Below are 26,251 nucleotides of genomic sequence, written 5' to 3' on the forward strand. Positions count from 1 at the left end.
GGACAGGCATCCCTTGTGAAATTCTCCCAACATCAACCACCTAGCCAGCTGCACAGACCTGCACCCAGCTCCACAGGAGATGGAGAAGGCACCCCTGCACCCACCCACGTCCACCCTGTCCCTGGGACTGTCTGCATGGAGAGAGGACCAGGCACACACTGAAGTGCCTGGGCCCAAGTGTTGCACACTCGCTCCCTTTGCCTCTGGCCATAGAGGAGGAACCTGAAGAGAAACGTCTCGGTAAAGAGCATCTGCTGCAGAAACCAGCCACGCAGGGACAGACGTGCTCCCGCACTCTGGCAGGGGGAGGATGTGGCAACACATCTCTCTGCTGTACAGGCAGTCCCTCTGTGTCCCTTCACCTACCCACATTACCCACAATCTCCAGCTGCTTGTCCCACCCTGGGCCCCAGAACCCTAATACTCAGGCAAGCAAAAGGGCTACTTGATTTTCTTGTCTTCTGATGTCTGCTGCCTGGAGCAGGGCTCCTTTGCTACTTGCACCCAGGGCCCTTTGCTCACACGGTTGGCAGGGACTGCAGGAAGCAGGTGATTAGCATAGCAGCCCCATTTACAACCCCACTCCCACAAGGCCTTCAGGGTCCTGTTTTTCAGTCGAGGCCATGGCAGAAGGACGGTGGGCTTCCCTCTGCTCTCCAGTGACTGCAAACCTGCCAGGAGTCCCTTTGTAATACAACCATAGCTGCCACAACAATCCTCAGCTGAAGCAGGGAACAGGGTTGAACTTTCCCTCTTTCAGGGACAGGTATGGCAAGGAGGCTCCGGTGGGTGGAGCGGCAGCGCCCCCAGGTGCACTTGGCCATGGTTGTCTCCTTTCCTCCACCATGCACATCCAGCCCTGCCTGTGTCCGTTTATGCTCCTCTCCTGCTGTATGCTGGAGCTCAGTAATACACTGCCACTTCCCCATGCCAGGGCCAGGTGAGCGACAGGGAGTTGGACCAGTGGTCTACCAGCACCACCAGCCACTCAAGTGGGTCCAGAAGCACTTTGGAACCTTTTAGACCTCTCATGAACAATGCGGATCCTCAGCCAGGGAGCAGACAGTACCAGTGGATGAACTTGTTAAGACTGTATGTTGGGCTGTGAGCAGGTGATGTTGATGTCTGTACCCTGGGCAGCCTCTGCCAGTGGCTCCTTTAGCACCTGGGCTCCTCCAGCAACCACTGCTGAGAAAGGAGAAGGAAAGGCCCAAAATCACCAAAGGTTGCCCAGTTCTTATGGCTGTTTTCCCAGAGAAATGGTCAGGAACAGTGGCAGTGAGACAGAGCTGGACCAGAATGGATGGGGACATGTGTCCATGGAGACAGGGATAGAAAGTGATCCTGCTGTTTGGTTGTAGAGCAAGGTGAAAAGGCTGGAAGGGAATCTGAAACAGGTGCATAGAGAGTTGGCATGAATGTCAGATGCATGGATGCCTGGATGGATGGAGAGAAGAAGAGTAGACAGAAGAGTTGGGAGTATTACAGTGTAGGACAGACGGCTGAATTAAGAACAATAATGAATGCTGAATGCAAAGGGGGACTCATGAATGTATGGAATAATGGAAATGTGCAGGAAAGAAAACTTGTGCCTGCAGATATGAAGAAAGCAGAGGGAAGGATGAGAGAAGGCTCTCAGAGAGTAGGAGTAAGGGTTAGAAATAGTAGATGCATGGAGAGATGGGTCAAAGGATGGATGGATGGATGAATGGAAGGAGAGAGGAAAACTGGAAGGAAAAGTGGATGTTACAGTGAAGGACAAAGGACTAAATTCAGGGCAATAACTGCTGAGTGCACAAGGGAAATAGTGGGTATATTGAAAGGCAGCTGTATATGCAAAAAAAATCATACTACTAGAGTTGATGGAGAGAATGCAAGAATACTGAGCAAGGACTCTGAGTTGGGAAAGAGGGCAGTGAGATGGCAGACAGGCAGGGAGTGGGAGACATGCCTTGAAGAATGAGCACAGCCCTGGGCACCCACACCTGATGCCTGTCCTGCACACCCAGTAGCACTGCGGCCAGCCCCACCAGCCCTGCACATCCCACGCTCTGCTGCCCAAAACTCACTGCCCATTGCCAGCCTGGGGTCTCTGCTCCAGCCCCCACATCTCCTCTCTGCTGCTGCCAACCACTGCCACCAGCTGCAGCCTGGGATGTGCCATGTGCTGGCGCCGCTCTTCTCTGTATCCTCTGAACAAGGAGTTGTAGAAAGCAAGAAGGTCTCCCCTGAGACATCTCTTCTCCAAGAGGAAGAGGCCCAATTCTCTCAGCATCTCATTGCATGTCATGTTTGTCAGCCCCCTAATCAACTTTGTGGCCTTTGTTGGGCTCATGTCAGTATGTCAATAGCCTTCTTGGACCAGGGAGCCCCAACATGGATGCAGTACTCAAGCTGTGGTTTCACAAGGCCCAGAGAGGCAGGGTCACTTTCCTGGACCTGCTAGCAACACTGTGACTAACTTGGCTCAGGATACAGTTGCCCTTCTGTCCTGGTTTCAGCTGGGATAGAGTTAATTTTCTTTCTAGTAGCTGGTATAGTTCTATGTTTTGGGTTCAGTATGAGAAGAATGTTGATAACACTGATGTTTTCAGTTGTTGCCAAGTAATGTTTAGACTAAAGTCAAGGATTTTTCAGCTTCTCATGCCCAGCCAGCGAGAAAGCTGGAGGCGCATAGGAAGCTGGGATGGGACACAGCCAGGGCAGCTGACCCAAACTAGCCAATGGGGCATTCCATACCATGTGACATCATGGCCAGTATATAAACTGGGGGAGTTGGCCTGGGGGGGATCGCTGCTTGGGAACTAACCCAGTTAGTTAATTTCTTCCTTTCTGTTCTATTAAACTGTTCTTATCTCAACACACGAGTTTTACCTTTTTCCTTCTGATTCTTTCCCCCATCCCACTGGGTGGGGAGGGGTGAGTGAGCAGCTGCGTGGTGCTTAGTTGCTGGCTGGGGTTAAACCACAACACAGTGGGAAAATAGCTGACTGAACCACTGCCAAACCCTTGAGCTCACTAAAGCTGATGGGGCTGGCCAGCGCCTGATCTGTTGCCTTAACTGTAGGGTCTGAAGGACTTCCTAGAATCGTCCCAAGAGGCTGAGAGCTGGCATTGGGCATCCTGGTTGTCAGTGGTGTGTGTGCATGATCATGCTCACATACATGTTCCTCTGGCTCTACTCATGTGTGCATTCACACATATGTGTGTGCCTCAGGGAATGCATATGCAAGCATGACTGTGTACAAATATTGTGTGTGTGTGTGTTTAAGCATGTCTGTTCATGAGTGTGTGTGTGCTTCAGCACATGCACATGCCTTCATACAGGTGAGTATGGACATGTGTGGCATTGATCTGCATATATTTAAGTGTGTGCACATAGGGGTGTGTGTATGTATGCTTTTATGTAGTATTTGTGTACAGAAGTGTACACATATATCTATGCAAATATATGTGTGCAGGAGCATGCATGTGTAAGCATGCATCCTTGGGCACGCAGATGAGAAGCACGAGCGTGCTGCCCATTTCCTGACACCTTTGCCACAAACAAGCCCACAGGAATGACCCAGGTGTACATCACCTGCCTGCACGGGACCCCTCCAGCACTTGAGCTGAGTCTTCTGCCTGTGCTGACGTTTGTCTCTGCCCAGAAATCCTTGGGCCTCTCATCCCAGCACTTACAGAAGCCTTCATATAGGAAAGCACGTGGCATAAGCCAGGAAATGAAAAGGCAGCAGTGCAGGAAACCAGGACACAGCCCATACCATTAGGTGGGATGGTCTGCATTTGACATGAGCTTGTCAGAAAATTATTACTTCCACAAAGGGTGCCTCTGGGCCTGAGGCAGCGCAGGACTGCTATAAAAGGCAGCCCGACTCTCTGCTCTCTCATCCACTTCTCTCGCCTTCTTCTCCTTGGGAATCAGGTGAGTGTGAAGCCTCTTCTCGTCCTCCTTCAAGATCGGGTCTTTCCTCGATGTATGTCTCAGCTGCTATGGGCTGTCTTAGCCCAGGGCTGGGAGCTGCTTCTCATGGCAGAGGGAAGGGGAGAGAAGGTCTTCTGCAGAGAGAGGCTGGGACTTAGTTGAGGTGGCTCCTGGCCTTGGAGCTGGGCAGCGTATGCTGAGCCAGGAGGTGCCTTGGCTCCACTGTGGATGGGTGCAGTGCTGCTTCTCATGTGTCCCCGTGCTCTGCTTCCCCTCCCCCGTCTCCCAGGTGCCCCTCTTGCCCAGAGACATGTCTTGCTACGACCAGTGCCAGCCCTGCCGGCCCTGCGGACCAACCCCGCTGGCCAACAGCTGCAACGAGCCCTGTGTCAGGCAGTGCCAGAACTCCACTGTCGTCATCGAGCCCTCCCCCGTGGTGGTGACCCTGCCCGGCCCCATCCTCAGCTCCTTCCCGCAGAACACCGTTGTGGGCTCCTCCACCTCCGCTGCCGTTGGCAGCATCCTCAGCAGTAACGGAGTGCCCATCAACTCTGGGTGCTGTGACCTCTCCTGCATCACCAGCCGCTACTGTGGCAGCAGATGTCAACCCTGCTAAAGCTGCTGGCAACATCCTCGGGCAAGAACCTCAATAACATGGTGCTGGCCAGAAGATAAGAGCTTTGGGGCATTGTTTCCTTCTTTCACTCTCTTCTCTGTCTCTTTCTTTTGCTGTCGGCGTCTCCCAACGCCAGCCTAGTGGGGCCTGCGTCCTTCTGCAGGGCAGGCAGATGGACACCCTGCTGGAGCTCCACTGCATCTTAGTGGCTGCCCCTGGTGCTCCCTGTGAGCCACCTCCTTTTCTTCTTCAGACTCATTAAAGTTGTGCTGCATCCCAGCCTGGGCCTCCGAGTCCTCCTTCCTTCTGAGGCAACTCTTCCAGTCAGCTCAGGGAAAAAGGTGGAGGAAGGGGAGGGTGGGATTCCCTGCAGTGGATTTTGTTTTGTGCCCTTTCCCTTGCAGCTGACAAAGACATCCCCAGCGACTCCACAGCCAGTGGCCATCAGAGAGAGGATTCCTCCCAAGGGTGGCAGGAGTGGGGTTGGGGAGACAAGAATGCCTGGGGGCAGCCCACAGCCTCATCTCCACCTTCCCTTCCCCTCCATTACTCGAACTACGTCCATGGCCAGCACACATGGGCACAGGCAGGTGAGCCAGGTACCTCTTACAGCCCTTCAGCACGTGGGAGGGCCCAGCTGCTCTCCAGACACGCAGGGCTGAGGTAATTCACAAGTTAGGATCGGGATCAGCCACACTGAGGCTGCACAATGGAGTCCCCACTCCCTGTGAACACAGCAGCCCCATGGGCCACTGGGGCTCCAGGAGAGCACCCAGTGCCCAAAGATTCACTTTCTGGCCACCACCCCACCATTTACAGGCAGCGGGTGACTGGGCAGATGGCAGCAGTGCACAGAGCAGCCCCACAGCTACTTGCGCTCTCCGCAGTCCAGTGACCCCCTCTGCCTTCTCATGGATTGTTTCAGGTGCCCATCTTCCCTGAGTTTGTGCAAAGGACTTGTGGCTTTGCTATTAATGCCAACGTTTAGGTATGCTTTTCAATTACACTTGAAATTTTCTTTTCGGACCCTGGCCTTTAGGCCCAGGCAATGCTCTATATCCTGGCATCCCTTGGGTATCTGTGGTCTCCTGGGTGCAGGAAAGGAGCTCCTGAAGACAATGCTGGGCTCAGAATAATGTCTCAGGCACACAGCGCCCCATGGACCGTGTGAGGTTCCCCTCATGCTCCTCCTGCCCACGATTCAGGGCAGAGACACCATCTTTGTCCAGCTCATTCGGCACTGGGCACCTTCGGTGGTACAGGACAGGCACCAACCCAAGCACAGCACTAACGCTGGGGATGACCCTGCCCATACTCAGCTTCCCTGGCTCCCCAGGTGCTCTGAGGCAGGGCCAGCCCGAGCTCTGCTCACACCACCACGGCTCCTCACTCGCAGGGCAGGGTCTTCGTAGTCCTGCAGTCCCTGGCCGTTGGAGATCTGTCCTCCAACAGGCCCTGCACACCACTGGGAACCACATGGACACACCGAAGGGCAGGGCTGTGCCCTCACTGTAGGACACCTCTCCCCATGTCAGGCTCTGTAGGGAACAGGACCAGTCTGGGCAGTTACACAGGGAGGAAGATTACCAGTACTAAGCCCAGGAAGGCACAGCCCCAGCCTGGGTCCAAGGCCCTGCTCTGCCCTGGCCCCAGGCAATGGACAACAACCCCCACCCCCCCACACACCCCCGAAGGAGCCATTCAACACACAACAGAGCTTTCACCTAGAAAACCTAGATAATCAGTACACTCCTCTGGGTATAGGTATCTGCTGCCTTAGGCAGAAGTCTAATGTGGACCTGCTGACTCACTCTTTGGGGGTTCTCATTTCTCTGGATCGTGACAAAAGCTTTCTAGAGAAGAAGTTCAAATGTTCATGTCCCTCTTTGCTATTCCCTGCCTGCAGCGTATGCCTCACTAGGTGAACAAGTCTAGGAAATGAAAAGGACATTAGCCATGCAGCCTCCCATTTTCTCTGCAAAATAAATGTTAGTCTCAATTGCAATAAACTCTTTTGGAATGCGGATTTTCTTTGTCTTGACAGTGGTGCAGTGGATCCGTTTGCATACAGTGACATCACGACTGAAAGACATCACTGAGAGGACCATAGAATCATAGAATAGTCCAGGCTGGAAAGGATCTTGACAGATCATCTGGTCCAACGTTTCATGGGAAAGGGAGCCTAGATGAGATCATCTACAACCCTGTCCAAGCACATCTTTAAGACTTCCAGGGGTGGGAACTCTACCACATCCCTGGGGAGGTTGTTCCAGTGAATGATTGTTTGTACTGTAGAAAATGTATCTCTTATGTCAAGATGAACCCTCTCCCAGTGCAACTTGTACTCCTTGGCCCTTGTCTTCTCCTTGTGACTCCTTCCGATGAGAGAACCTCCGTCCTCTTTGTAGCCACCGGAATACAGTGATGAGGTTCCCCCCAAGCCTTCTGCTCCCCAGGGAGAAAGGACATAACTCCTTCAGTCTTTTCTCATAGGACAGGTTCTCCAGCCCTTCGGTCATCTTTAACATGTAGAAGGGGGTGGCGGCAGGTGCTGGATCTGGATCATCAGAGGCCGAGTCAGGGGACTTGGACCCCAGTGGTGTCTTTCTTGTTGCAGAATGGCCATTCAGCAGGAGAGCCACCTGGGTGAAGATGAGCACAAACCCCATGTCCATGCTACCAGGGCTTGCAGGAAGCAGATTTTCTTTTTCATATGAGTGGTATACTGGAGCAGTTTGCGTATGGTGACATCACAGTTAAAGGACATCACTGAGAGGATCATGAACTCAGTGGTAGCCAGGAGGAAGGGGGAAAATGACTGTGCCAGCCAGCAGGCAACACAAATGATTTCCCTGGTGACAAGGAAAGTCTTCATCATTTTTGACAAAATGGTTATGGTGTACCAGATCTCCACAAAGGAAACCTGATGAGGAAGAAGAAATGCAGCAGGGTCTGCAGGTGCTAATTGGTCCACGCAGTGACAATGAGGAGGCCATTCTCCACCAGAGTTAGAAGACACATGGAGAAGAGGTCTGGGAAGCCCAGGGAAATGAGATCAGTTACCAGCGTCTTGTTCTCCTTTACCGTGGCCCAGTACGTGACCAGAAGGAATCGGCTGCCCAGACAAGAGTGAAGAAACAAAGCTGTAGTGGGTTAAATCTGTGATTTCTGTTGCTGTCAGAGGGACAAAACCAGCCCCCGTGGCTGACTGACAGAACCCATTTACCCCAGATGAAGGTCCAACCATGCCTGGGCTGAGGTGCCGGTAATACACCAGAGCAGGGAGGACCTGGCAGCCTTCCAACTGGCATTACTGGTTTGCTGGAACTGACCGTTGCCATGAAATGGCTGACTCCCGTTGCAACTCATTGTCTGTGTGGTAACTCCTGGGTGCATTGGTTTCTTGATTGCCTCATTCTTAATTGCCTACTTCAAATGCCCAAGGTGCCTGTTAGTTGGAATGTAGACGGTGGCTAGAGGTTTCATCAAGTGTGATGGGGAAGAAGAGACAACACTTGGCGAGAGATGGCAAAGCCTTTGCCCAAAGGAGCCAAGCTAGGGTGAGACACCCACTAAGCTGAGCATGCCTCGGAAGCAGTTACAATCGGTTCATTCATGAAACCATGAAATTAATTGACCATGTTGCCAAGTGACAAAATCCACTGCAGGGAATCCCACCCTCCCCTTCCTCCACCTTTTTCCCTGAGCTGACTGGAAGAGTTGCCTCAGAAGGAAGGAGGACTCGGAGGCCCAGGCTGGGATGCAGCACAACTTTAATGAGTCTGAAGAAGAAAAGGAGGTGGCTCACAGGGAGCACCAGGGGCAGCCACTAAGATGCAGTGGAGCTCCAGCAGGGTGTCCATCTGCCTGCCCTGCAGAAGGACGCAGGCCCCACTAGGCTGGCGTTGGGAGACGCCGACAGCAAAAGAAAGAGACAGAGAAGAGAGTGAAAGAAGGAAACAATGCCCCAAAGCTCTTATCTTCTGGCCAGCACCATGTTATTGAGGTTCTTGCCCGAGGATGTTGCCAGCAGCTTTAGCAGGGTTGACATCTGCTGCCACAGTAGCGGCTGGTGATGCAGGAGAGGTCACAGCACCCAGAGTTGATGGGCACTCCGTTACTGCTGAGGATGCTGCCAACGGCAGCGGAGGTGGAGGAGCCCACAACGGTGTTCTGCGGGAAGGAGCTGAGGATGGGGCCGGGCAGGGTCACCACAACAGCAGGGGGCTCAATGACGACAGTGGAGTTCTGGCACTGCCTGACACAGGGCTCGTTGCAGCTGTTGGCCAGCGGGGTTGGTCCGCAGGGCCGGCAGGGCTGGCACTGGTCGTAGCAAGACATGTCTCTGGGCAAGAGGGGCACCTGGGAGATGGGGGAGGGGAAGCAGAGCACGGGGACACATGAGAAGCAGCACTGCACCCATCCACAGTGGAGCCAAGGCACCTCCTGGCTCAGCATACGCTGCCCAGCTCCAAGGCCAGGAGCCACCTCAACTAAGTCCCAGCCTCTCTCTGCAGAAGACCTTCTCTCCCCTTCCCTCTGCCATGAGAAGCAGCTCCCAGCCCTGGGCTAAGACAGCCCATAGCAGCTGAGACATACATCGAGGAAAGACCCGATCTTGAAGGAGGACGAGAAGAGGCTTCACACTCACCTGATTCCCAAGGAGAAGAAGGCGAGAGAAGTGGATGAGAGAGCAGAGAGTCGGGCTGCCTTTTATAGCAGTCCTGCGCTGCCTCAGGCCCAGAGGCACCCTTTGTGGAAGTAATAATTTTCTGACAAGCTCATGTCAAATGCAGACCATCCCACCTAATGGTATGGGCTGTGTCCTGGTTTCCTGCACTGCTGCCTTTTCATTTCCTGGCTTATGCCACGTGCTTTCCCATATGAAGGCTTCTGTAAGTGCTGGGATGAGAGGCCCAAGGATTTCTGGGCAAAGACAAACGTCAGCACAGGCAGAAGACTCAGCTCAAGTGTTGGAGGGGTCCCGTGCAGGCAGGTGATGTACACCTTGGTCATTCCTGTGGGCTTGTTTGTGGCAAAGGTGTCAGGAAATGGGCAGCACGCTCGTGCTTCTCGTCCACGTGCCCAAGGACTCCCATGTGAGAGGACGTGCCACATCCTTTTCTCTTGCTTCCCCATCTCTCTCTGGTGGTCGCTCATTGCTGCACGCAGGTGGGCTTCTGCTGGGAGTGTCTGACCCCATTGCAACAGTCACAGTGCTCTCAGGACAATTTTGCTGGGCTTGTTTGCCTCATCCCCTCCCTGTGCAGACCCTGCGGGTCGTCAGGCAACGCCAGGAGGGTGTCTGGGGCCTGGTCCTTCCCCAGGGTACTTGAGTCCTGTCCTGCCGCTGTGGTCCTGAGCATCTCCTCAGCAGAGTCCCCAGCTGATGCTGTGCTTTATGTGAGCGTGCAGACTTTTGATGGTTCCATGCAGGCATGCCTGAGCACACGTGCATCCTCCATCTTAGTCTGCCTTGCCTCCGATCCAGCTTAGAGGTAGTGAGCTCAGGAGTAAGGATGCTGGGAAGCAGCACAGCCCCCCAAGGCTGCCTGGAGGCATCATGGAAAGAGTTGGCCAGAGTTCTCCTCAGTGAGACCCGATTGCTGTGACCCTGTCTGTGACCCCTCAGACAACAAGGGGCTGAGACTGTGTCAGTGCCTGGCACTGTCATGGAGGGATGTCATTACGGGCCTTGGAATGGTTAGGCCTGGGCATGAGGTCAGGCACAACTATGTACACACTCGCATGCATTCACGCATAGCCAACAAGTGTACACAATGATATACACAGATGCACAGTCAGGCATATGTGCATAAGGACACAGAGACACGTAGTTGCATGCAAGTACTCACACCTGTGCAAAAAAACACACATGTACGCAGAAACACGACCTACATACAGGCATACAGCTGGGTGTACGCACAAGCATAGGTGTGCGTGCAGGTAATCCCACAGACTGCTACACAATCACGCTCCCATGCACATTGCTGCTGATAAGCACATGGGGAAAGAGGCAATAGGAAGGGATGTGAGCGAGGCGCTGCTGGGGACCTCCCTGCCAGAGCAGGGACGGGGCACTCTGAGCAGGACAGATGCACAAGCAGCATAGCTAGAGGAGTCTCAGGGACTGTCCAGAGAGAGGAGGAGGCCAAAGAGGTTGGCAACTTCCTCCTGAGGGCAGCTTAAGGTGAAAGACAGTTGAAAACCTGAAGTGCAGCACGCCTGCCTGGGAAGACAACAGCCACTGACTGTTGGACTGAGCCGGGTGGGAAGGAAAGAGCACAGGGCACGTACTGACAGGAGCCCTTGAGTGACGAGCCAAGGATTGGAGGGCTGGGAGCAGCCAGGGCCCTCCCTGTCAGCAGGACCATAAAAAACCCACCAGAGTGCCCCAGAGTGACATCACCTGCCTCCACTGGACTCTTCTGGCACTTAGTCCCTGTCTCCTGCCCACTGTGATGCATCCTTGACCTGGACTTCTCATCCCAGCACTCAAAAGAAGCTTCTGTGATGGAATGGGCATGACATAAACCGGGAAATACAAAGGCAGCATAGAGGCAAACAGCAGCACGTCCCATGTCATTACCTGGGATGCTTCCGTTCATTAGGAGCATGCAGGAAAATTGTTGCTTATGCAGAACTGCCTTTGGGCCCTGAGGCGGTGCTAGGCCAGTATAAAAGCCAGCCCAACTGGTCGCTCTCTCAACCACTTCTGTCACCTCCTTCTCCTTAGGAACCAGGTGAGTTGGAACCCCCCTTTTCCCCTCCTCCTCCTCCTCTAGAAAAAGGTTGAGCCTTCAAGAACAACTCAACTGCTACCGGCTCCTTGGTCTTATGTCAGGGCTCTGAGATCATGGTCGGTGGAGAGGGCAAAGGAGAGATGGTCTGTCACGGAGAGAGTCTGAGGCTGGGCTGAGGTAGCTTTTTGGCTAGACAGGAGCATTGCTGGGCCTTCCTGCTCTGCGAAGGACTCGGCTGAGCTCAGGCAAAGAAGCCCTTGTTCCCCCCTGCACAGCCTCTACCTCCCCACCCAGCAGGTGCCTTGGCTTCCTTTTGGTGGGGTTGCAGGCTGTTCCTCAGGTGTCCATGTGCTCTGCTTCCTCCCTGGCCTCTCTCCCAGGTGAACCACCAGCCCCGAGACATGTCCTGCTCCGACAAGTGCCAGCCCTGCCAGCCCTGCCAGCCCTGCGGCCCAACCCCGCTGGCCAACAGCTGCAATGAGCCCTGTGTCAGGCAGTGCCAGCCTTCCACCGTTGTCATCGAGCCCTCTCCCGTGGTGGTGATTCTTCCTGGCCCCATCCTCAGCTCCTTCCCGCAGAACACTGCCGTGGGCTCCTCCACCTCCGCTGCCGTTGGCAGCATCCTCAGCAGTAATGGAGTGCCCATCAACTCTGGGTGCTGTGACCTCTCCTGCATCACCAGCCGCTACTGTGGCAGCAGAAGGTGCTCCCCCTGCTAAAGCCACTGGTGACAGCCCAGACAAAGATCCCCGGGAACTCAGAAGATGATGCCAGACCAAACAACGGAGATCGTGACCATTGCTTGGAGAGGGCCTTAGCATGCCCCACTCCTCTTGCAAAGGGTGTCAGCCCTTTGGAAAAGGCCAGCCTGGGCTCTCCGAAAATATGGCCAATGCCTCTCCTTCCCTTCCTCCACTCTCTCCTTTCCCTCCTTTTCCTTTCTTGTTTTCTGCTCCCCTCAGCCTTGAGGCGCAACAAAGGCAGCTTGGGGGGGCCTGCCTGCCCCTTTCCCTCTGTGGGGTGTTGACACTTGGCCACCTGTGGCAATCCTTTCACTGTGTCCTCCTCTCAGAGACATCTTGTTTCCCTCTTTAGACTCATTAAACTCTGCTGCATCCCAGGCTCTGGCTCTGTGTGGTCCTTTCCTCTCTGAGTGCTCTCCAAAGCTGTCCAGGGAGAAGGGAGCTATGCTGGGAGGGAACAAATGGGTGAGCAGCCGGACTCTTTCTCATTCCTAGAGGACTGGGAGGGCAGGACACACTGTCTCTTGGCCTCCTTCAGTCCCTGTCCCTTGGCGCTGAGGACAACATCTCTGCCTACTCCACAGGCAGTGACCATCAGCCCTTCCCTTGCTGCATCTCTGCCCAGAAATATTCCCGTTGGCCTCCAAGCATGCCCTACAGGTGGTGATCCCAACTTATGCTGTCTTCATGGGAGGACCCCAGTGCTGCAGGGGGCCCTGGGAGGTTGGCAGCCCCACAAGCACTCAAGGCAGCTCCTCTTGCTCTGGATGAAGCTCTGCTGGGGGAGAAGGCTCAGACAGAAGACGGCCGTGAGGATGGAAGGAGGGGATGGTAGGAGAAATCACCTTGGCGAGAGCCCAGAGCCTCCTCCTCCTCACCTTCCCACCCAGCTCCAGAAGGAAGGGCCATGGCATGCATCCAAGGGTAAAGACAGCTAGGGCAAGTCGCCTGTTCTTCCGTCACACCCATACAGTGCCCCGTGCAGCCCCAGCAGTTCATTACACAGATTTTCAGGGCTGAGGTGTCTTGCAGGGTGCACATCCCCAACTCCCATCCGACGGAGCAGATCCAGGACAAAAAGTTTTTTTGCATGGACCTGCAAGATGGCACAGGTGAGGGACTGACAGTTCCTCCCATGATACTCTAGTGAGAGCACAGGTCAGAACAGCCCGCGCTCCCTCTTTGCAGCTCACGGCAAGGACAATCCCATCCTGGGGTGCAGGGAAAGAACGGTTCCATGGCAGAAGCTCTCACCACCTTCTCCTTTTCCCTCAGGCCACTAACCCCAGACCCTCACAGAAACAGCATCTTCATTTGCAGATCTGTGGGTGCATAGTGGAAATAGGGGTGCCCAGGGAGAACTGAGGGCCCTACCCGCAGAGCCCAGCCTGGCACAGAAGGGCCTCCTGCCTGGGTGCCAAGAGAGGAGAACTGTACTGTGCCCCACGTCCGAGCTTCCTCCTCTCCTGAAGCCAAGAGCTCATGGGGAACAGCCTTTGGTGCTCAAACCTCAGAAATTTGGGACTACAAAGACAGCTGAGATCTTCTGCACTGACCTACCTGTGAAAGACTGAGGGTGGATGGGCCGGAAAAGAGAGGCAATGAGGGATGGACGGTTGGGGAAAGAAAAGCTGTAAAGCTGTCCCTAGTTCCCAGGTACACAAGCACAAAGGCCAGCTGGCAGCATTGCCCAGCGTCCTCTGAGGGCAACAACAGCGGGAGAAAGAGACTGCTCCCGATGGCACAGATTCAAGGACAGAAAAAAAAGCATGTGAATGACAAACAGTCACGGCACCTCTAATTGCCATAACCGGTGTGAAACTAAAAAGACCTTGGCTGGCTTCCAGACACCCACCCAGCTGCTTTCTCACTCTCCCTTCTCAACAGGACAGGAGGAGAAAGTAAGGTGAAAAAGGTCACAGGTCGAGATAAAGACAGAGGGATTACTTACCGATCACCATCACAGGCAAAACCAGGCTTGATTTGGGGAAGGTTCATTTACTTTATTGCCAATTAAAAGTATAGCAGGATGGTGAGAAACAGCAAAAAACCCCCAAACCTTAAAATGCCTTTATCCCATCCCCACCTCTTTTTCACAGCCCCAACTTCCCTCCTTCATTCACAGCTCTTCTACTTCCTCCACCCTTAAGCACCACAGTGGGATGCAGAATGGGGGACGGTGGTCAGTACACAACTGTTCCTTTCTGCTGCTGTTTCCTCCTCACATGTTCTTCTGCTCCAGCATGAGTCCTTCCCATAGGCTGCAGTATTTCAAGGCTGGCTGCAGAGTGGATTGTGTCTACGGGCTGCTGGCCTTCTGGATAAGACTGCTTCAGTGTGGGTCCTCCAGAGGCCACAGTTCCTGCCAGGAGCCTGCTTCAGCATGGGCTCTGCATGGACCACAGTTCCTGCCTGGGATATCCTCCTGGTCTGGCGAAGCATCCTCCATGGGCTGCTGTGTGGGTATCTGCTCCACCATGGTCTTTCCCTTGGGCTGCCTGGGAATCTCTGCACCATTGCCTGGAGCACCTCCTCCTCCTCCCTCCTCTCTGGCCTTGGTGTTTGCAAGCTTGTTTCTCACAATTACTTTTTCTCCGTTCCACACTTCCTGTGCAGTGTTTTGCCCTTCCTTAAATATGTTTTCACGGAGGCACCACCAGCGTTCCTACCGGGCTCAGCATTGGGCAGCAGAGTCCCTTTTGGAGCCAATTGGACCTGACTCTGTCAGACATGGGTGTAGCTGCTGGACTCTTCCCACAGAGGCCACCCTTGCAACCTTGTCCCCCAGCTGCTGAACCCTTGCCACATAAACTCAATAGGTAGCGTGGGTCCAACAGAGAGTGAAGCACAACTAGATGGATAGGAATTTCAACAGAAGAGAACCATTCCAGGCTTCAGTAAGGGACAGAAGTAACTGTGAATAGCCTCAAGAAAAACGCTCTGGTTGGTCACGCTTTACGATTTGGAAAGAAATGCTCCAAAACCACAGCCATCTAATGTCCCTGGCAAGTCTTTCTGAATGCCTTTATCAAGCGGAGCGGGTGGAACTAATTATGGTGGTTTCCTTCTTTTTATTATCATCAGATCTTTACTGCTGTGTTTCACATGCTCCCTGCACCTCTTTGAAACCCCATGGCACTTTCCCAAGGCATTCTGCCTGGCAGGTCCCTGAGGGGACAGAAACCTGCTCTGACGGCATGCAGGGTTGCAGTTTTGCCTCCTGTTTTGCACAGCCACTGCACACTCCAGACATGAGAGCTATCCCAGCTTTTCTCCAAAGCCCCGATAAGATCATGGGTCTGCAAGTGTGCGCAGACTTTGAGGTTGTCCTGCTCGTGTTCTGGCTCAGGCTCTTGTCTTACATGCGTCTGGGCTCAGGCTGGAAAGGCAAGTCAGTGAGTCAGTGAGTCCAGGTCAGCTTGATAGTCATCAGGGTTCAGCAATATCCAGCAATCACCAGGTGTGTTCATAGAGGCAAGGCAGGTCTCAGGTGGAGCTGGGAAGTCACCCGCACGTCAGGGTCCAGACTGAGATCAGTGTGGTCCATGGCCCAATACAGGCACGGATGTGTCACAGCTGGAGCTGTAACTCAGGTTGGAGCCGAGCACTAGGACTTAAGCTTGAAAGCTGCTCCCACGGGAAGAGGAGGTGGCAGTGGCTGAAGCCTCCCAGCAGCAACATCTGGCAATGATCTCAGCAAGGTCAACGAAGGGGAGCGGGTAGACCTCAGTTACAGTACCTCTAAGCTGGATCGGAGGCAAGGCAGACTAAGATGGAGGATGCACGTGTGCTCAGGCATGCCTGCATGGAACCATCAAAAGTCTGCACGCTCACATAAAGCACAGCATCAGCTGGGGACTCTGCTGAGGAGATGCTCAGGACCACAGTGGCAGGACAGGACTCAAGTACCCTGGGGAAGGACCAGGCCCCAGACACCCTCCTGGCGCTGCCTGACGACCCGCAGGGTCTGCACAGGGAGGGGATGAGGCAAACGAGCCCAGCAAAATTGTCCTGAGAGCACTGTGACTGTTGCAATGGGGTCAGACACTCCCAGCAGAAGCCCACCTGCGTGCAACAATGAGCGACCACCAGAGAGAGATGGGGAAGCAAGAGAAAAGGATGTGGCACGTCCTCTCACATGGGAGTCCTTGGGCACGTGGACGAGAAGCACGAGCGTGCTGCCCATTTCCTGACACCTTTGCCACAAACAAGCCCACAGGAATGACCCAGGTGTACATCACCTGCCTGCACGGGACCCCTCCAGCACTTGAGCTGAGTCTTCTGCCTGTGCTGACGTTTGTCTCTGCCCAGAAATCCTTGGGCCTCTCATCCCAGCACTTACAGAAGCCTTCATATAGGAAAGCACGTGGCATAAGCCAGGAAATGAAAAGGCAGCAGTGCAGGAAACCAGGACACAGCCCATACCATTAGGTGGGATGGTCTGCATTTGACATGAGCTTGTCAGAAAATTATTACTTCCACAAAGGGTGCCTCTGGGCCTGAGGCAGCGCAGGACTGCTATAAAAGGCAGCCCGACTCTCTGCTCTCTCATCCACTTCTCTCGCCTCCTTCTCCTTGGGAATCAGGTGAGTGTGAAGCCTCTTCTCGTCCTCCTTCAAGATCGGGTCTTTCCTCGATGTATGTCTCAGCTGCTATGGGCTGTCTTAGCCCAGGGCTGGGAGCTGCTTCTCATGGCAGAGGGAAGGGGAGAGAAGGTCTTCTGCAGAGAGAGGCTGGGACTTAGTTGAGGTGGCTCCTGGCCTTGGAGCTGGGCAGCGTATGCTGAGCCAGGAGGTGCCTTGGCTCCACTGTGGATGGGTGCAGTGCTGCTTCTCATGTGTCCCCGTGCTCTGCTTCCCCTCACCCGTCTCCCAGGTGCCCCTCTTGCCCAGAGACATGTCTTGCTACGACCAGTGCCAGCCCTGCCGGCCCTGCGGACCAACCCCGCTGGCCAACAGCTGCAACGAGCCCTGTGTCAGGCAGTGCCAGAACTCCACTGTCGTCATCGAGCCCTCCCCCGTGGTGGTGACCCTGCCCGGCCCCATCCTCAGCTCCTTCCCGCAGAACACCGTTGTGGGCTCCTCCACCTCCGCTGCCGTTGGCAGCATCCTCAGCAGTAACGGAGTGCCCATCAACTCTGGGTGCTGTGACCTCTCCTGCATCACCAGCCGCTACTGTGGCAGCAGATGTCAACCCTGCTAAAGCTGCTGGCAACATCCTCGGGCAAGAACCTCAATAACATGGTGCTGGCCAGAAGATAAGAGCTTTGGGGCATTGTTTCCTTCTTTCACTCTCTTCTCTGTCTCTTTCTTTTGCTGTCGGCGTCTCCCAACGCCAGCCTAGTGGGGCCTGCGTCCTTCTGCAGGGCAGGCAGATGGACACCCTGCTGGAGCTCCACTGCATCTTAGTGGCTGCCCCTGGTGCTCCCTGTGAGCCACCTCCTTTTCTTCTTCAGACTCATTAAAGTTGTGCTGCATCCCAGCCTGGGCCTCCGAGTCCTCCTTCCTTCTGAGGCAACTCTTCCAGTCAGCTCAGGGAAAAAGGTGGAGGAAGGGGAGGGTGGGATTCCCTGCAGTGGATTTTGTTTTGTGCCCTTTCCCTTGCAGCTGACAAAGACATCCCCAGCGACTCCACAGCCAGTGGCCATCAGAGAGAGGATTCCTCCCAAGGGTGGCAGGAGTGGGGTTGGGGAGACAAGAATGCCTGGGGGCAGCCCACAGCCTCATCTCCACCTTCCCTTCCCCTCCATTACTCGAACTACGTCCATGGCCAGCACACATGGGCACAGGCAGGTGAGCCAGGTACCTCTTACAGCCCTTCAGCACGTGGGAGGGCCCAGCTGCTCTCCAGACACGCAGGGCTGAGGTAATTCACAAGTTAGGATCGGGATCAGCCACACTGAGGCTGCACAATGGAGTCCCCACTCCCTGTGAACACAGCAGCCCCATGGGCCACTGGGGCTCCAGGAGAGCACCCAGTGCCCAAAGATTCACTTTCTGGCCACCACCCCACCATTTACAGGCAGCGGGTGACTGGGCAGATGGCAGCAGTGCACAGAGCAGCCCCACAGCTACTTGCGCTCTCCGCAGTCCAGTGACCCCCTCTGCCTTCTCATGGATTGTTTCAGGTGCCCATCTTCCCTGAGTTTGTGCAAAGGACTTGTGGCTTTGCTATTAATGCCAACGTTTAGGTATGCTTTTCAATTACACTTGAAATTTTCTTTTCGGACCCTGGCCTTTAGGCCCAGGCAATGCTCTATATCCTGGCATCCCTTGGGTATCTGTGGTCTCCTGGGTGCAGGAAAGGAGCTCCTGAAGACAATGCTGGGCTCAGAATAATGTCTCAGGCACACAGCGCCCCATGGACCGTGTGAGGTTCCCCTCATGCTCCTCCTGCCCACGATTCAGGGCAGAGACACCATCTTTGTCCAGCTCATTCGGCACTGGGCACCTTCGGTGGTACAGGACAGGCACCAACCCAAGCACAGCACTAACGCTGGGGATGACCCTGCCCATACTCAGCTTCCCTGGCTCCCCAGGTGCTCTGAGGCAGGGCCAGCCCGAGCTCTGCTCACACCACCACGGCTCCTCACTCGCAGGGCAGGGTCTTCGTAGTCCTGCAGTCCCTGGCCGTTGGAGATCTGTCCTCCAACAGGCCCTGCACACCACTGGGAACCACATGGACACACCGAAGGGCAGGGCTGTGCCCTCACTGTAGGACACCTCTCCCCATGTCAGGCTCTGTAGGGAACAGGACCAGTCTGGGCAGTTACACAGGGAGGAAGATTACCAGTACTAAGCCCAGGAAGGCACAGCCCCAGCCTGGGTCCAAGGCCCTGCTCTGCCCTGGCCCCAGGCAATGGACAACAACCCCCACCCCCCCACACACCCCCGAAGGAGCCATTCAACACACAACAGAGCTTTCACCTAGAAAACCTAGATAATCAGTACACTCCTCTGGGTATAGGTATCTGCTGCCTTAGGCAGAAGTCTAATGTGGACCTGCTGACTCACTCTTTGGGGGTTCTCATTTCTCTGGATCGTGACAAAAGCTTTCTAGAGAAGAAGTTCAAATGTTCATGTCCCTCTTTGCTATTCCCTGCCTGCAGCGTATGCCTCACTAGGTGAACAAGTCTAGGAAATGAAAAGGACATTAGCCATGCAGCCTCCCATTTTCTCTGCAAAATAAATGTTAGTCTCAATTGCAATAAACTCTTTTGGAATGCGGATTTTCTTTGTCTTGACAGTGGTGCAGTGGATCCGTTTGCATACAGTGACATCACGACTGAAAGACATCACTGAGAGGACCATAGAATCATAGAATAGTCCAGGCTGGAAAGGATCTTGACAGATCATCTGGTCCAACGTTTCATGGGAAAGGGAGCCTAGATGAGATCATCTACAACCCTGTCCAAGCACATCTTTAAGACTTCCAGGGGTGGGAACTCTACCACATCCCTGGGGAGGTTGTTCCAGTGAATGATTGTTTGTACTGTAGAAAATGTATCTCTTATGTCAAGATGAACCCTCTCCCAGTGCAACTTGTACTCCTTGGCCCTTGTCTTCTCCTTGTGACTCCTTCCGATGAGAGAGCCTCCGTCCTCTTTGTAGCCACCGGAATACAGTGATGAGGTTCCCCCCAAGCCTTCTGCTCCCCAGGGAGAAAGGACATAACTCCTTCAGTCTTTTCTCATAGGACAGGTTCTCCAGCCCTTCGGTCATCTTTAACATGTAGAAGGGGGTGGCGGCAGGTGCTGGATCTGGATCATCAGAGGCCGAGTCAGGGGACTTGGACCCCAGTGGTGTCTTTCTTGTTGCAGAATGGCCATTCAGCAGGAGAGCCACCTGGGTGAAGATGAGCACAAACCCCATGTCCATGCTACCAGGGCTTGCAGGAAGCAGATTTTCTTTTTCATATGAGTGGTATACTGGAGCAGTTTGCGTATGGTGACATCACAGTTAAAGGACATCACTGAGAGGATCATGAACTCAGTGGTAGCCAGGAGGAAGGGGGAAAATGACTGTGCCAGCCAGCAGGCAACACAAATGATTTCCCTGGTGACAAGGAAAGTCTTCATCATTTTTGACAAAATGGTTATGGTGTACCAGATCTCCACAAAGGAAACCTGATGAGGAAGAAGAAATGCAGCAGGGTCTGCAGGTGCTAATTGGTCCACGCAGTGACAATGAGGAGGCCATTCTCCACCAGAGTTAGAAGACACATGGAGAAGAGGTCTGGGAAGCCCAGGGAAATGAGATCAGTTACCAGCGTCTTGTTCTCCTTTACCGTGGCCCAGTACGTGACCAGAAGGAATCGGCTGCCCAGACAAGAGTGAAGAAACAAAGCTGTAGTGGGTTAAATCTGTGATTTCTGTTGCTGTCAGAGGGACAAAACCAGCCCCCGTGGCTGACTGACAGAACCCATTTACCCCAGATGAAGGTCCGACCATGCCTGGGCTGAGGTGCCGGTAATACACCAGAGCAGGGAGGACCTGGCAGCCTTCCAACTGGCATTACTGGTTTGCTGGAACTGACCGTTGCCATGAAATGGCTGACTCCCGTTGCAACTCATTGTCTGTGTGGTAACTCCTGGGTGCATTGGTTTCTTGATTGCCTCATTCTTAATTGCCTACTTCAAATGCCCAAGGTGCCTGTTAGTTGGAATGTAGACGGTGGCTAGAGGTTTCATCAAGTGTGATGGGGAAGAAGAGACAACACTTGGCGAGAGATGGCAAAGCCTTTGCCCAAAGGAGCCAAGCTAGGGTGAGACACCCACTAAGCTGAGCATGCCTTGGAAGCAGTTACAATCGGTTCATTCATGAAACCATGAAATTAATTGACCATGTTGCCAAGTGACAAAATCCACTGCAGGGAATCCCACCCTCCCCTTCCTCCACCTTTTTCCCTGAGCTGACTGGAAGAGTTGCCTCAGAAGGAAGGAGGACTCGGAGGCCCAGGCTGGGATGCAGCACAACTTTAATGAGTCTGAAGAAGAAAAGGAGGTGGCTCACAGGGAGCACCAGGGGCAGCCACTAAGATGCAGTGGAGCTCCAGCAGGGTGTCCATCTGCCTGCCCTGCAGAAGGACGCAGGCCCCACTAGGCTGGCGTTGGGAGACGCCGACAGCAAAAGAAAGAGACAGAGAAGAGAGTGAAAGAAGGAAACAATGCCCCAAAGCTCTTATCTTCTGGCCAGCACCATGTTATTGAGGTTCTTGCCCGAGGATGTTGCCAGCAGCTTTAGCAGGGTTGACATCTGCTGCCACAGTAGCGGCTGGTGATGCAGGAGAGGTCACAGCACCCAGAGTTGATGGGCACTCCGTTACTGCTGAGGATGCTGCCAACGGCAGCGGAGGTGGAGGAGCCCACAACGGTGTTCTGCGGGAAGGAGCTGAGGATGGGGCCGGGCAGGGTCACCACCACGGGGGAGGGCTCGATGACAACAGTGGAGTTCTGGCACTGCCTGACACAGGGCTCGTTGCAGCTGTTGGCCAGCGGTGTTGGTCCGCAGGGCCGGCAGGGCTGGCACTGGTCGTAGCAAGACATGTCTCTGGGCAAGAGGGGCACCTGGGAGACGGGTGAGGGGAAGCAGAGCACGGGGACACATGAGAAGCAGCACTGCACCCATCCACAGTGGAGCCAAGGCACCTCCTGGCTCAGCATACGCTGCCCAGCTCCAAGGCCAGGAGCCACCTCAACTAAGTCCCAGCCTCTCTCTGCAGAAGACCTTCTCTCCCCTTCCCTCTGCCATGAGAAGCAGCTCCCAGCCCTGGGCTAAGACAGCCCATAGCAGCTGAGACATACATCGAGGAAAGACCCGATCTTGAAGGAGGACGAGAAGAGGCTTCACACTCACCTGATTCCCAAGGAGAAGGAGGCGAGAGAAGTGGATGAGAGAGCAGAGAGTCGGGCTGCCTTTTATAGCAGTCCTGCGCTGCCTCAGGCCCAGAGGCACCCTTTGTGGAAGTAATAATTTTCTGACAAGCTCATGTCAAATGCAGACCATCCCACCTAATGGTATGGGCTGTGTCCTGGTTTCCTGCACTGCTGCCTTTTCATTTCCTGGCTTATGCCACGTGCTTTCCTATATGAAGGCTTCTGTAAGTGCTGGGATGAGAGGCCCAAGGATTTCTGGGCAGAGACAAACGTCAGCACAGGCAGAAGACTCAGCTCAAGTGCTGGAGGGGTCCCGTGCAGGCAGGTGATGTACACCTGGGTCATTCCTGTGGGCTTGTTTGTGGCAAAGGTGTCAGGAAATGGGCAGCACGCTCGTGCTTCTCGTCCACGTGCCCAAGGACTCCCATGTGAGAGGACGTGCCACATCCTTTTCTCTTGCTTCCCCATCTCTCTCTGGTGGTCGCTCATTGTTGCACGCAGGTGGGCTTCTGCTGGGAGTGTCTGACCCCATTGCAACAGTCACAGTGCTCTCAGGACAATTTTGCTGGGCTCGTTTGCCTCATCCCCTCCCTGTGCAGACCCTGCGGGTCGTCAGGCAGCGCCAGGAGGGTGTCTGGGGCCTGGTCCTTCCCCAGGGTACTTGAGTCCTGTCCTGCCACTGTGGTCCTGAGCATCTCCTCAGCAGAGTCCCCAGCTGATGCTGTGCTTTATGTGAGCGTGCAGACTTTTGATGGTTCCATGCAGGCATGCCTGAGCACACGTGCATCCTCCATCTTAGTCTGCCTTGCCTCCGATCCAGCTTAGAGGTACTGTAACTGAGGTCTACCCGCTCCCCTTCGTTGACCTTGCTGAGATCATTGCCAGATGTTGCTGCTGGGAGGCTTCAGCCACTGCCACCTCCTCTTCCCGTGGGAGCAGCTTTCAAGCTTAAGTCCTAGTGCTCGGCTCCAACCTGAGTTACAGCTCCAGCTGTGACACATCCGTGCCTGTATTGGGCCATGGACCACACTGATCTCAGTCTGGACCCTGACGTGCGGGTGACTTCCCAGCTCCACCTGAGACCTGCCTTGCCTCTATGAACACACCTGGTGATTGCTGGATATTGCTGAACCCTGATGACTATCAAGCTGACCTGGACTCACTGACTCACTGACTTGCCTTTCCAGCCTGAGCCCAGACGCATGTAAGACAAGAGCCTGAGCCAGAACACGAGCAGGACAACCTCAAAGTCTGCGCACACTTGCAGACCCATGATCTTATCGGGGCTTTGGAGAAAAGCTGGGATAGCTCTCATGTCTGGAGTGTGCAGTGGCTGTGCAAAACAGGAGGCAAAACTGCAACCCTGCATGCCGTCAGAGCAGGTTTCTGTCCCCTCAGGGACCTGCCAGGCAGAATGCCTTGGGAAAGTGCCATGGGGTTTCAAAGAGGTGCAGGGAGCATGTGAAACACAGCAGTAAAGATCTGATGATAATAAAAAGAAGGAAACCACCATAATTAGTTCCACCCGCTCCGCTTGATAAAGGCATTCAGAAAGACTTGCCAGGGACATTAGATGGCTGTGGTTTTGGAGCATTTCTTTCCAAATCGTAAAGCGTGACCAACCAGAGCGTTTTTCTTGAGGCTATTCACAGTTACTTCTGTCCCTTACTGAAGCCTGGAATGGTTCTCTTCTGTTGAAATTCCTATCCATCTAGTTGTGCTTCACTCTCTGTTGGACCCACGCTACCTATTGAGTTTATGTGGCAAGGGTTCAGCAGCTGGGGGACAAGGTTGCAAGGGTGGCCTCTGTGGGAAGAGTCCAGCAGCTACACCCATGTCTGACAGAGTCAGGTCCAATTGGCTCCAAAAGGGACTCTGCTGCCCAATGCTGAGCCCGGTAGGAACGCTGGTGGTGCCTCCGTGAAAACATATTTAAGGAAGGGCAAAACACTGCACAGGAAGTGTGGAACGGAGAAAAAGTAATTGTGAGAAACAAGCTTGCAAACACCAAGGCCAGAGAGGAGGGAGGAGGAGGAGGTGCTCCAGGCAATGGTGCAGAGATTCCCAGGCAGCCCAAGGGAAAGACCATGGTGGAGCAGATACCCACACAGCAGCCCATGGAGGATGCTTCGCCAGACCAGGAGGATATCCCAGGCAGGAACTGTGGTCCATGCAGAGCCCATGCTGAAGCAGGCTCCTGGCAGGAACTGTGGCCTCTGGAGGACCCACACTGAAGCAGTCTTATCCAGAAGGCCAGCAGCCCGTAGACACAATCCACTCTGCAGCCAGCCTTGAAATACTGCAGCCTATGGGAAGGACTCATGCTGGAGCAGAAGAACATGTGAGGAGGAAACAGCAGCAGAAAGGAACAGTTGTGTACTGACCACCGTCCCCCATTCTGCATCCCACTGTGGTGCTTAAGGGTGGAGGAAGTAGAAGAGCTGTGAATGAAGGAGGGAAGTTGGGGCTGTGAAAAAGAGGTGGGGATGGGATAAAGGCATTTTAAGGTTTGGGGGTTTTTTGCTGTTTCTCACCATCCTGCTATACTTTTAATTGGCAATAAAGTAAATGAACCTTCCCCAAATCAAGCCTGGTTTTGCCTGTGATGGTGATCGGTAAGTAATCCCTCTGTCTTTATCTCGACCTGTGACCTTTTTCACCTTACTTTCTCCTCCTGTCCTGTTGAGAAGGGAGAGTGAGAAAGCAGCTGGGTGGGTGTCTGGAAGCCAGCCAAGGTCTTTTTAGTTTCACACCGGTTATGGCAATTAGAGGTGCCGTGACTGTTTGTCATTCACATGCTTTTTTTTCTGTCCTTGAATCTGTGCCATCGGGAGCAGTCTCTTTCTCCCGCTGTTGTTGCCCTCAGAGGACGCTGGGCAATGCTGCCAGCTGGCCTTTGTGCTTGTGTACCTGGGAACTAGGGACAGCTTTACAGCTTTTCTTTCCCCAACCGTCCATCCCTCATTGCCTCTCTTTTCCGGCCCATCCACCCTCAGTCTTTCACAGGTAGGTCAGTGCAGAAGATCTCAGCTGTCTTTGTAGTCCCAAATTTCTGAGGTTTGAGCACCAAAGGCTGTTCCCCATGAGCTCTTGGCTTCAGGAGAGGAGGAAGCTCGGACGTGGGGCACAGTACAGTTCTCCTCTCTTGGCACCCAGGCAGGAGGCCCTTCTGTGCCAGGCTGGGCTCTGCGGGTAGGGCCCTCAGTTCTCCCTGGGCACCCCTATTTCCACTATGCACCCACAGATCTGCAAATGAAGATGCTGTTTCTGTGAGGGTCTGGGGTTAGTGGCCTGAGGGAAAAGGAGAAGGTGGTGAGAGCTTCTGCCATGGAACCGTTCTTTCCCTGCACCCCAGGATGGGATTGTCCTTGCCGTGAGCTGCAAAGAGGGAGCGCGGGCTGTTCTGACCTGTGCTCTCACTAGAGTATCATGGGAGGAACTGTCAGTCCCTCACCTGTGCCATCTTGCAGGTCCATGCAAAAAAACTTTTTGTCCTGGATCTGCTCCGTCGGATGGGAGTTGGGGATGTGCACCCTGCAAGACACCTCAGCCCTGCAAATCTGTGTAATGAACCGCTGGGGCTGCACGGGGCACTGTATGGGTGTGACGGAAGAACAGGCGACTTGCCCTAGCTGTCTTTACCCTTGGATGCATGCCATGGCCCTTCCTTCTGGAGCTGGGTGGGAAGGTGAGGAGGAGGAGGCTCTGGGCTCTCGCCAAGGTGATTTCTCCTACCATCCCCTCCTTCCATCCTCACGGCCGTCTTCTGTCTGAGCCTTCTCCCCCAGCAGAGCTTCATCCAGAGCAAGAGGAGCTGCCTTGAGTGCTTGTGGGGCTGCCAACCTCCCAGGGCCCCCTGCAGCACTGGGGTCCTCCCATGAAGACAGCATAAGTTGGGATCACCACCTGTAGGGCATGCTTGGAGGCCAACGGGAATATTTCTGGGCAGAGATGCAGCAAGGGAAGGGCTGATGGTCACTGCCTGTGGAGTAGGCAGAGATGTTGTCCTCAGCGCCAAGGGACAGGGACTGAAGGAGGCCAAGAGACAGTGTGTCCTGCCCTCCCAGTCCTCTAGGAATGAGAAAGGGTCCGGCTGCTCACCCATTTGTTCCCTCCCAGCATAGCTCCCTTCTCCCTGGACAGCTTTGGAGAGCACTCAGAGAGGAAAGGACCACACAGAGCCAGAGCCTGGGATGCAGCAGAGTTTAATGAGTCTAAAGAGGGAAACAAGATGTCTCTGAGAGGAGGACACAGTGAAAGGATTGCCACAGGTGGCCAAGTGTCAACACCCCACAGAGGGAAAGGGGCAGGCAGGCCCCCCCAAGCTGCCTTTGTTGCGCCTCAAGGCTGA

At 54.3% G+C, this 26,251-nt stretch overlaps 1 protein-coding gene and 4 pseudogenes across 1 annotated transcript; 3 read left to right on the forward strand and 2 right to left on the reverse strand.

Annotated features, from left to right (window-relative positions):
• The first annotated feature begins 3,791 nt into the window (after window positions 1-3,791).
• On the forward strand, window positions 3,792-4,541 carry LOC126038914 (feather keratin Cos2-3-like; annotated as a pseudogene).
• A 4,035-nt stretch (window positions 4,542-8,576) lies between these two features.
• Window positions 8,577-9,326, reverse strand: LOC126038916 (feather keratin Cos2-3-like; annotated as a pseudogene).
• Window positions 9,327-11,685: 2,359 nt separating this feature from the next.
• On the forward strand, window positions 11,686-12,003 carry LOC126038931 (feather keratin Cos2-3-like). The gene has a single exon (XM_049801389.1). The coding sequence runs from the start codon at window positions 11,686-11,688 to the stop codon at window positions 12,001-12,003; it is 318 nt and encodes a 105-aa protein (XP_049657346.1).
• Window positions 12,004-16,479: 4,476 nt separating this feature from the next.
• LOC126038911 (feather keratin Cos2-3-like) lies at window positions 16,480-17,229 on the forward strand (annotated as a pseudogene).
• Window positions 17,230-21,264: 4,035 nt separating this feature from the next.
• On the reverse strand, window positions 21,265-22,014 carry LOC126038912 (feather keratin Cos2-3-like; annotated as a pseudogene).
• Window positions 22,015-26,251: the final 4,237 nt, after the last annotated feature.

Source organism: Accipiter gentilis, chromosome 5, assembly GCF_929443795.1.
Source record: "Accipiter gentilis chromosome 5, bAccGen1.1, whole genome shotgun sequence".
Lineage (NCBI taxonomy): Eukaryota > Metazoa > Chordata > Aves > Accipitriformes > Accipitridae > Astur > Astur gentilis.